The 11266-nt window shown below is 36.2% G+C and overlaps 1 protein-coding gene across 1 annotated transcript in view; it reads right to left on the reverse strand.

Annotated features, from left to right (window-relative positions):
- Window positions 1-9537: 9537 nt before the first annotated feature.
- LOC108361597 (uncharacterized) overlaps window positions 9538-11266 on the reverse strand; it is a gene marked incomplete at its 3' end in the record, with an annotated part of 47094 nt that continues 45365 nt past the window's right edge. Inside the window, exon 4 of the mRNA XM_017614241.1 lies at window positions 9538-9928. Within this exon, the coding sequence (XP_017469730.1) occupies window positions 9538-9928 (391 nt within the window). The remainder of the gene's footprint in view (window positions 9929-11266) is intronic.

The raw sequence follows: 11266 nt of genomic DNA on the forward strand, positions 1-11266 counted from the left end.
ACAATGAAATTTACGAGGCCGTTTATGCCCTGTATGTAGCTCTCAAGAAAAAGGGTCAAGAAAAAATTGCCATTATTTCGTGTGCGTGTCCAAGGAATTTTGACATTTTTGATACTTCACAGCCGGTTGCCTCACTCTTTCCTCAAGAAATATTGAAACGGGCATATATTTCTGTTGCAAGCATGGGTTGCCTTGTGCTCTTTTTTCACAAAAAAACTTTAGAACACCGTAATAGAAAGCGTAGCAAATTTCTTAAGAACTGCGTACTGCCTCAAGAAAATTTCTTAGCCATTTCTTGTACGTCATTTTATATGGAGTTTTCGCTTTTCTGGAGAGCTGCATACTGACCTTTAAGGGAATACCCTATTTTTAAAGCATTTGTTAAAGTCAGCAACAATTTGTAGAAATACTGAGATATTTATTAACAAATCTTAAAAAGACTTTATAAATTGACTATGGGAAAATCTGTGAGATGCTCAATTATTTCAAATGGGGAAATTTTTTCTTTGATACTATTTTCACATAAATAACCTTAGTTTCGATCAAATTACTCCACTTAAATCAAGGGCTTTCAGCCTTGATTTCACGATTTCTATATACATTTCATTAGCATGTGTACGTAGGAATGTGCGGTTTGTAATTGATTTCAAAATAAATGGCTGCATACTTTTTGGGCATTGTTTTTATAAATTCCATCAACAGTTACAAGTTACAAGTCGGGTTTTTCTTAATTTTGTTCTTGATTTATGATAATTTATCTCATTTCAATTACAGTATATTTTTCTTAGCTGCCCATCCTTCTTTGCAAGAAAAACTTGTGCGCTTAACCGAAAAAACACTTAAGGGAATTTTCTTTAGTATTCCAATTAGGAAGGTATCCGAATCCCTATAAAACCAAATAATGGAGGAGCACTTACCACGTAGAAATTACTGCAAGCGGAATGTTTTTCCGAATGGTATCTAATTATCTATATAACTACATGAAATGATAGCCGTTTTCGTTGTTCTTCGAGATGAGAAAAATAAATAAAAGCTTGTAAAATTGGGAGCCAGTGTAGGTAAACGTAACAATTTCTTTGATAATTGATAACAGTTGCAAATTTTTAAGGCAGGTATCGCTAATGTGCAGATATGTTGAATGCATCTATTGGAGCAGTTTCCTTATAAATGTTAAAAATAATGCCGTTGATGCCCATTTTGCGGTAGGCATCTTAGATGTGCACTTAAGCATAAAGGTAGGGTTGCCAGATTTTTTACGTGCGAAATCAATACGTTATACTTCTTCATGCCAAAAAAATCATTACTTTGCAGTACAGTTTTATTCAAAGCAAAATTATGAATATAAGTAAGAGATAATACTTGAAACCGCCAGAGTACTTGTTTTTAACAATATTTTGGTGTATAAATAAAATATAGTTCATAAAAAATAAAGGTGTTATTCATTTTAACATGAACCAATAAATTTTTTTATATGTATGACATTTTTGAATAGCAATAATGAGATAATTTCCATCTTCAGGGTTTAAATAGTCAAAGAATTCTATACATTTAATTTTAAAATTACTTCTAATATGAAGTTCACTTTAAAAAGTTTTAATTAGAAGCCGGTTTCTCTCTTTGCGCCAGGAAACAAACTTTATATTTAAGACNTATAAATTCCATCAACAGTTACAAGTTACAAGTCGGGTTTTTCTTAATTTTGTTCTTGATTTATGATAATTTATCTCATTTCAATTACAGTATATTTTTCTTAGCTGCCCATCCTTCTTTGCAAGAAAAACTTGTGCGCTTAACCGAAAAAACACTTAAGGGAATTTTCTTTAGTATTCCAATTAGGAAGGTATCCGAATCCCTATAAAACCAAATAATGGAGGAGCACTTACCACGTAGAAATTACTGCAAGCGGAATGTTTTTCCGAATGGTATCTAATTATCTATATAACTACATGAAATGATAGCCGTTTTCGTTGTTCTTCGAGATGAGAAAAATAAATAAAAGCTTGTAAAATTGGGAGCCAGTGTAGGTAAACGTAACAATTTCTTTGATAATTGATAACAGTTGCAAATTTTTAAGGCAGGTATCGCTAATGTGCAGATATGTTGAATGCATCTATTGGAGCAGTTTCCTTATAAATGTTAAAAATAATGCCGTTGATGCCCATTTTGCGGTAGGCATCTTAGATGTGCACTTAAGCATAAAGGTAGGGTTGCCAGATTTTTTACGTGCGAAATCAATACGTTATACTTCTTCATGCCAAAAAAATCATTACTTTGCAGTACAGTTTTATTCAAAGCAAAATTATGAATATAAGTAAGAGATAATACTTGAAACCGCCAGAGTACTTGTTTTTAACAATATTTTGGTGTATAAATAAAATATAGTTCATAAAAAATAAAGGTGTTATTCATTTTAACATGAACCAATAAATTTTTTTATATGTATGACATTTTTGAATAGCAATAATGAGATAATTTCCATCTTCAGGGTTTAAATAGTCAAAGAATTCTATACATTTAATTTTAAAATTACTTCTAATATGAAGTTCACTTTAAAAAGTTTTAATTAGAAGCCGGTTTCTCTCTTTGCGCCAGGAAACAAACTTTATATTTAAGACCCTCTCAGTTGCTTCGTTTGAACAAAATTACATATTTTTTCAAATGTGGAAAAGTACCACTATTTAAGGACTTCATATATAATTCCTCATAGCTTAAATTATTTTTTTCGACTACGCAAAAACTTTGAAAGACTAAAAAGTCGCTGAAAAGAGTATCTAACTCTATGTCTTGTATGCAAAACTCTTTTACAATGTCAGTAAATTGTGAAAAAAGAATTGTACGTTATAGGCAAAAGCAATTCGAATATTAAAATTTTTTGTTATTAAACTGAAAGTTATTTTCGAGATAACTAGCAACACTCGACAAAAAATCGTCAGCTTTCTTTTTAAATAATTTAAGCTCATCACATTATCGTAACTGGCACGTAAATGACCCGGCGATATGTCCATAAAATGATTGATCTTTTTGTTGTATTAATTTCTTTGGCACATCAAATATTATCTGAAGCATGTCAACTACAGTACAGTTTAAGGAAGTTCCACCGTTATGTAAAAACCGTCAGAAAATCTTAAAGTGTTTTGTTTGAATTGAAAACTCAGTACAAATCAGTGCAAATTTTTAAAAATCAGGACATTAGCGTACTGATTGAAGAAATGAATAAAATCAGTACAAGAGTTGAAAAATCAGTACTGTACTGATGAAATCAGTACGTCTGGCAACGGTACTTAAAGGCAGCCAAGCAAAATATACTGTAAACTTATTAACAGATTTAACAAGTAAGAAAGTCTAAGTTCGGGCGGAGCCGAACATTAAATACCCGGCGCAAATATTAAATATATATTTTCCACCTTTCCGAAAGCTACCGCTACATGATAAGCCGGCGTGTATAAATTTTAAGTAAACTAGCGTCCTTAAATTTCAAAATATTGAAATTTCAAGCATTTCTGAAATTTACCGTTATATGAAAAGCGGCCGTAATTTTAGTCCGATTTCAACAATTTTCAATTGTTTACTTTTATGTGGCAAGCACAATAACCATACCGAGTTTGGTACAAATTGCTAGAACGGTTAGCGAGATACATATACGTGATCATAAGTGGGCGGTGCCACGCCNAGTCACCGCTTAATCGATTTCTCTTTTCATTCTGATCATTTATGTATACATTTGTCTATATCTATCTCGATTCGTTTTGCCTGTTACAAACAACCGTTATGTGAACAAAGTTATAATACCCTTGTGCACAAGTGCGCTCGGGTATAAAAAGGCGAAATAATTTTTTTTCAGCATGATTTGCTTACAACTTACGAATGAACCGTAAATTACGATAATGTGAACATGCTTTAAATTAGAGGTTCCCAAACGTTTGATGCGTATACATCTTTGGTTTCGGTAGGGGTAAAATTTGCGAAGCTGTAACGCATATCCCAGCACAAAATTTCGAAGGGCTTTCAGCATAAATTTTTTATTTTTATTAGAGGCACCCTGTGTTTGCTTGTTATTGTAAATGGTTGCATACATTTAGGCATATGCATAGTAAGAGGAAAAGCGCTACAATTGANAAATTTGCGAAGCTGTAACGCATATCCCAGCACAAAATTTCGAAGGGCTTTCAGCATAAATTTTTTATTTTTATTAGAGGCACCCTGTGTTTGCTTGTTATTGTAAATGGTTGCATACATTTAGGCATATGCATAGTAAGAGGAAAAGCGCTACAATTGATATTTAAACTCCGCACATGCATACGGCTTTGTACCTACCCTGTGGGGAAAATCTCTAGTTCTGAACTGGGGCGCTTCTAGTACATTTAGACCCAGTACTGGTTCGCGATAAATCTCTTTTGCATGCAAGCAACTGGCGAATTTAACATGGCGATGTCCTAGGAAGTGTCAATTGCCNGTATCATGATTTTTCAATCTTTTCGGTTCTTCCGTGTGCGATTTTACATTATTTTTAAAGAAACGTTTTTTCAATTAAATTTGTTGAAATGTACGTTTACATACGTTGCTGTTGACTTTGCAGAGGTGCTCGCTGTTATTGGTTAGATTCCATACGGCCCCAAGATGTTAATATGTTAACACAAAGCTTTGTTTTGTATTACCAAACTATGAAATAGCATCTGCGAGGCACAGAATAGAAGCGTATTTGAACGAAAAAGCCGCCGAACACATATCTATGTAAAGTAAACAAGCCCCCCGCTGCATCCCTTATTCGATAGTTCCGAAATAGTTCTAAATTCGACAAATAGGATCTAGTTCGTTCTGCATCCCTTTTTCTATAGTTCCGAACCATTTCTAAATTCGTCACTTTAGATATAGATTTGTAGTGAAAAAAAATGAAAAAATTAGTTTCTTAAAAGTACCACTTTTCGCCGATTTTGGACTGGGGTGGATCTAGTTCCTATGGGACTAGTTCCTTTTCGGCGATAAAGACCTAGTACGGAACTAGAAATTTGATTCACTAGTCCGCGGTTTCCCTGCAGGGTATGTATGTACATAAATATGTATGGACTCATTTTTTTGCAACTGGGCATGAATCACGTAGCTTTGAAACGATAGTCGTTCAAACGATACTGACAAAACGATGTTGTCAAAACACTGATTTATGCATTTGTGTTGCTGTTACGTCTTACAGTTACTGTTACGTGAAGCAAAACTAGAACGAGTTGACGATATCGCACAAACGATCAAACAATTTTGGATTGTATGAAGCAAGACAATCTCGACACGATATCGTTCAGACGATTGTCGTCATATGTCAGACTACCACTGACGTCGTAATTGGTGTCAATAAAAGCACGGATCTCGACGTAGTTGCAACTGGATCCATCTGTCGTCTTTCAAATCTTCTGTCAGTACCGAAAACATCATAGCCTATGCAGCGAGAAACGCCGCAATTGATAGCAGCCAAATTGCCTGTTTAAAAAAGATTCTGACATTAACAAACTAAGAAAAATGAATTTTAAGGTTGGTGTCTCGACTACGCTCCTTGACAATGTTCTAGATCCTATGCTATGGCCAGCTGACGTCAAAGTTCGACATTTTCAGTTTATTGAAAATGCAACCGGAAAACATAAAACTGCCTAGCAACTAACTAACAAAAAAGATTGCGAGTTTAAAGAACTAAAAATTTATTTTCAAAACATGTGCGGTATTCGGACTAAATCTGAGGCTATTCGCTTTTTAAGTACTTATCCGGAGTTTGACGTTATTATCTTTGTGGAAACGCTGCTGACTTCTGACTTTTTTGACCAAGAGTTTTTTGATGCCAAAGTATATAATGTCTCTCGTAAAAACCGAGATGCAATAAAAACGGTCTGTTCACTTGGAGGGGGCGTTCTAATTGCGGTTCAACGGAAATTGCAGGCTTTTCAAGTAACTCTTCGGAATTCGGATACCTTTTTGGATCAATTGTGTATCTGCATAAGGGCATCACCTGCTTATGGCTCCTTATATGTAATTTCATCGTATATTCCGCCTAATAGCAACTACACTATTTATAAAGCACACACAGATAATATTGTTCATTTAGTTCATAACAACTTAGCTGATAATCATCTTTGTGTTTTTGGTGACTTCAACCCTCCTAACATTTCGTGATCTGGGAGCTTCTCTAACTTGGGTCTTACTACAACCAATATTACAGCTGCGCATGAGTCGTATTGTATAGATAATATCTTAAGCCTAGATTTAACTCAAATTAATTCTTTTAGGAACAAGCTTAATAGAATTCTTGATTTGGTTTTCACCAGTGCGAATATTAACACCACCATTTCTCAGTGTCTTTCCCCATTCTCTCCGGCAGACAAACATCATGTCTCGTTAACACTTAAGGTAGAATTCTATGAATTCTCAGTCAGCCACTCTGAAGAAAAAGGTAGGTTCAAATATGGATGTTGTGGCTTTGTTAAACTTAACTCTTGCTTGCTTGAATCTGACTGGGAGAATTTGTTCTCCGGCTTAGATGTTGCAAGCTGTTATTGTTCTTTTAAATATCGAGTAAACGAAATTTAACTTAAAAATATTCCAATAATGAAAAAAAGCCCGTGGTACAACGAACCAACGTAATAAGTTTTTTTAATAAGTTCAAAAGAACTAAGGTACAATCTCATTTTATAAGGTATCAGCAACTGTTGAAAAAATTGAACTGCCTAAATAAGTTCCTTTAAAGAAACTATATTTTCAGTGTAGAATCGAACATTAAATCAAATCCAAAAACTTTCTGGCACTACATTAAGTCTATCAAGTCCAGCGTAGGTGTTCCTTCGGCGGTTTGTCTTGGGGAAAAACTTGCTAGCTGACCTTTAGAAATTGCCAATTTATTTGCCGATTTTTTCAAATCGAATTTTTCTAATGACGACGTTAGCGACCCGTGCTACGCTTCTCACAATAACCAACCTTCATCACTAAACTTTGGCTCCTTAAGTCTTAAATCATAATTCGGGGCATTAATCCTTTAAAAGTCTCTACTCAGACTGACATTGATGGCATTTGTCCCGCCCAGCACTAATATCACCTCACCACGTACTGGAGTTTTTTTGGATAACTGGAAATTAACATCAATTACCCCAATTCCCAACAGTGGCAAAAATAATGATGTTACTAACTATAGGCCAATCTCCAAGCTGTCTACAATTTCTAAACTGTTCGAGAATAGTGTATAGTGTGAAGGAGAAAATGTACTTTGTCGTTAAGAGTTTAACCTTGCGGTCTTTAGTGAATACTGCATTGACACGTTTTCCTTTCGGCTCCAAGTTGATTGTATATACACTGACTTTTCCAAGGCTTTCGACAAAGTATCCCATTGCATTCCTGAAGTGGCTGAATTCTTATTTAAGTAATAGGTGCTGCGTGGTCTCAATCAAGGGGGTGTCTTCTATTCCCTTTACTGCATCATCTGGCGTACCTCAGGGTAGCATCTTAGGACCTTTACTCTTTGTTCTTTTTATTAATGATATAGGCAGCTGTTTTTCGTTTTCTAGGTTCTTGCTTTACGCGGACGACCTAAAAGTTTTCTCTTCGATTAAGAGTTCTGAAGATGCTTCTAGGGTTCAATCAGAAATCAATAGATTGTACTTATGGTGTTATCGGTCTCACCTACATCTCAATATTAGCAAGTGTTATCATGTAACGTTTTCCAAACTACGTAATGATGTGCGAACGTCATACAGTATCTCTGGTAGTCCCCTTCAGTCAGTTTCCGAGATCAAAGATCTTGGTGTAATTTTTGATCCCTCTTTTTTATTCATTAACCACATCAATTTTATCATATCTAAATCATATGCTGCGTTGGGCTTTGTTCGTCGAAATAGTTCTAATTTTACTGATCCCTACACTCTGAAATTACTCTACACATCTTTTGTTCGTCCAAAGCTTGAATATGCAGCATCCATCTGGAGACCTCATCATAAATTTGCCATCGATAGAATTGAGCGTATTCAAAAAGTTTTCCTTAAATATGCCCTTTCTTCCCTCAATTTCTCCACTCCCGTCCCTCCGTACAATTCCCGACTCCTTTTGATTAACCCTAAGTCCCTCGAAAGCAGAAAAACTATTCTATCCTTGTCTTTTATGCATGGTTTGATAAGTGGTGAAATCGATTGCCCCGCATTACTGCTTGCTATTCAATTTCTTATTCCTGCGAGAACACTTCGTTTCAATCATCCTTTTTACCTCAAGGCCCTCAGTACAAATAAAGCAAGAAACGCCCCGTTAGTGCGTGCACTTTGAGAACTCAACTCGAATTCTATTTTGCTTGACTTTTCTTTGCCCAAGAATATATTTTGTAGTTTATTGAATTCAATTTTATCTTAGTGCCTTCTGCACTTTAGTTCTCAGGTACCGTTTTAGTCAGTAAGAACCTCTGTAGTTTATTGACTTTTTGAAATAAATAAATGAATAAAAATGGTTGCGGACCGAGGAATGCCTGGTCTTAGCCAATTCTGGTCAAATGGTCAGATGTCTCATTACCAGGTACTGTTGAGAGACCTGGCACCCAGAGTAAAGCAAGCTCGTTATATTTACCACCATATGTAAGTTCAGACTTGCATTGCCGAACTAGTTTGGAAAGAGTTAGAGGGCTGGCCAATGCCTTAAGTGCAGCTTGGTTGTCACTGCAGAAACGTAAACTCCTTCCGGTCCACCTATGTTCCACCACGTGGTCCATGGCTTTGAAGATTGCAATTATCTCAGCCTGGAAGACCGAAGCATATTCCCCAACAGAAAAGTGAAGCTTATCCCCATTTACTTCGAAAAATACTCCAGATCATAACCCAGAGTCAGTTTTGGAGCTATCAGTAAAGATTCGACAATGTGTGAGTCCGGTTTCAGTGATGGAATTAAACCAGCATTCAGGCTCAGGGAACTCAACATTATAGAATCTCTTCAAGAAAGATAATAGTAGGGCGTACTATTCTTTAGCATTGAAAAGACACAAGTGCTTACATCTCTGCCGCCAGAAATTTCCGCCGCGCCCCTTAATGTTGTACCAACATCCGGTTCTTTTTAGTCTGCAGGTGGCCTTTCCCACGTATGAAAACACGAAGTGACGGTAAGTGCAGTGTGTCAAGAGCATTACACACCACTCAAAAAAATTAAAGTTAAATAAAGAGGCTATCAAACAAACTTTTTTATCGAAACCAGATACATTTTCGTGAACCCCCACTTACAACTCATGGACCACCATATTTTTTCACGCCAACGTAGACCTCCGTCGAGTCTCCCATGGACCCCTGGGGGTCCACCTGGACCACTTTGGGTATCACTGTTTTAAATTGTAATTAAAACAATGGCTTGCTGCGTGAAGTAAGCATGCGACTTTTGTTTTTTTTTGGCTTAAATTAAAAAACTATCTAAAATTGGATTAGGAAACTGTGGCACTATTGCCTTGCTGTGAGGAACTCTGATTAAAAAGTATAGAACAAAAATACGCTTGCCAACTTTACGCAGGTCATAAACAAACACAAATTAAAAGGGTTTATTAACCTTCGCTTCCTCGACAGCCATTTTTTGAGCTTCATTTTCAGCATCCTGCTGCAATCGTCGTTGACGCGCTTTCTCATGACGAATGCTTCTTTCCATTGCGCGGTCTTGCATTTTAAGTACAAATTTTGGCATAATCATGGCTTTCCCCTGCAAACTCGCCATGTTTTCGTCATTTTCTTCTCGCAGGTTACCAATAAGCTGTAGGTATTTTGCTTTTGCTTTGAACTTTGGGTTACCATGGTGTATAATCGACTTCAATTCGTTTTTTAAATCTTGACGATCTTCTTTGGCCTCGGAAGATAACTTATAAAAATTTAATTCCATAATAACACGCTCTTGGCGCTCAAGCTTTAGTCGTTGTAGCTCTATGATGTCCTGTTGAATCCTGATTCTGTAAAAAAATATATCAATTGTTAATAAGTCATAATTATTTTACATCGCTTTAGATCGGTGGTGGGCATAAGCTTGCCCGCGGGTAAAACTCTTTCAAGCTTTCTATACAATGAGGGAAAAAAATATTAAAATCAAATAGAAACGTAATTGATCTTACTATAAACGTCAACGAAAGTACTGTTCATTCTGAAAAAGCATCCGTGAAGTAAATAATCAAGACAAAAACTAAAAAAAAATATTTAATATGCATGTTGCCTGCAGTGGAATTCGAACCCTGACCATCTCTGCATATCAACAAATTGCGGCAAGCATCTTTGCGCACTCAGCTACACCCAGCTTTCGAATGTTGAATTTTCATCAAGACCACAGCACGCGATTTGTACGGATATACATGTGCTAAGTATGTATGTGTGTGTTGTCGCCGCCCAGTTAGAAAAGGTAATCTATAGCAGACATGGGCACATTTGCCCGTATTGCCCGTACGGGCAAGCGAGCCCATTTCGCGGGCTAGATCAGGGGAAAATCATGGGCAAACATGAAGGGGGCAACGAATCTTACTAATACAATTATACCAATGAGATCCACACGCATTCTGGAGTAAAAACCCTGCAAAAATCGATGGACAATGTAGTCTATGTGTGGTATATTGGAGTACTTACAAAAGTGTTCATCTGTCATGCTGTAGCGGACCAACTCGTGTCTCGTGTTTTAACGAAATGTGATTGAAGTTGAGCATTTGAAATCACATTTGCATGTCTGGCTGTAGCTGAACGTATAGAGATGCTCACTGTTAGTTGTTAGCTCCCAGCATGTTCGGGTACGAATGCCGTCAGAGGCAACATGTAATTTTAATTTTTTTTTTTTTTGGTTTTTATTAATTTCGAAAAAACATCTGTGAAGTCAAAAACAAAAGCGTGTACAAACGAAAAAATATAACAACAATGCCATTGTTAATATGTTGGAGTAGTTTTGTGCTACTCTGATGTAATGTAGAGGTGGAGTATATGGTCCTGCACTAGGACATCGCAATGTTAATTAATTAATTTTGGAGTACTCCTTGGTCTTTAGGGAGTACTCTTTACACGCGTGCATTGAGTAGTCGCAATTTTTGCAGGGTATGGGTGGTTCCATCGGAAGGTCCACCACGACAAAAAAAAATAAAAGTCTTATATCTAACGTATTTACGGGCCAATTTGTCTGCTTTTTATACCCGAGCGCACTTGTGCACAAGGGTATTATAACTTTGTTCACATAACGGTTGTTTGTAACAGGCAAAACGAATCGAGATAGATATAGACAAATGTATACATAAATGATCAGAATGAAAAGAGAAATC

The sequence above is a fragment of the Rhagoletis zephyria genome, unplaced genomic scaffold (assembly GCF_001687245.7).
Source record: "Rhagoletis zephyria isolate East Lansing unplaced genomic scaffold, Rhagoletis_zephyria_1.1 Rzeph_scaffold_00803, whole genome shotgun sequence".
NCBI lineage: Eukaryota > Metazoa > Arthropoda > Insecta > Diptera > Tephritidae > Rhagoletis > Rhagoletis zephyria.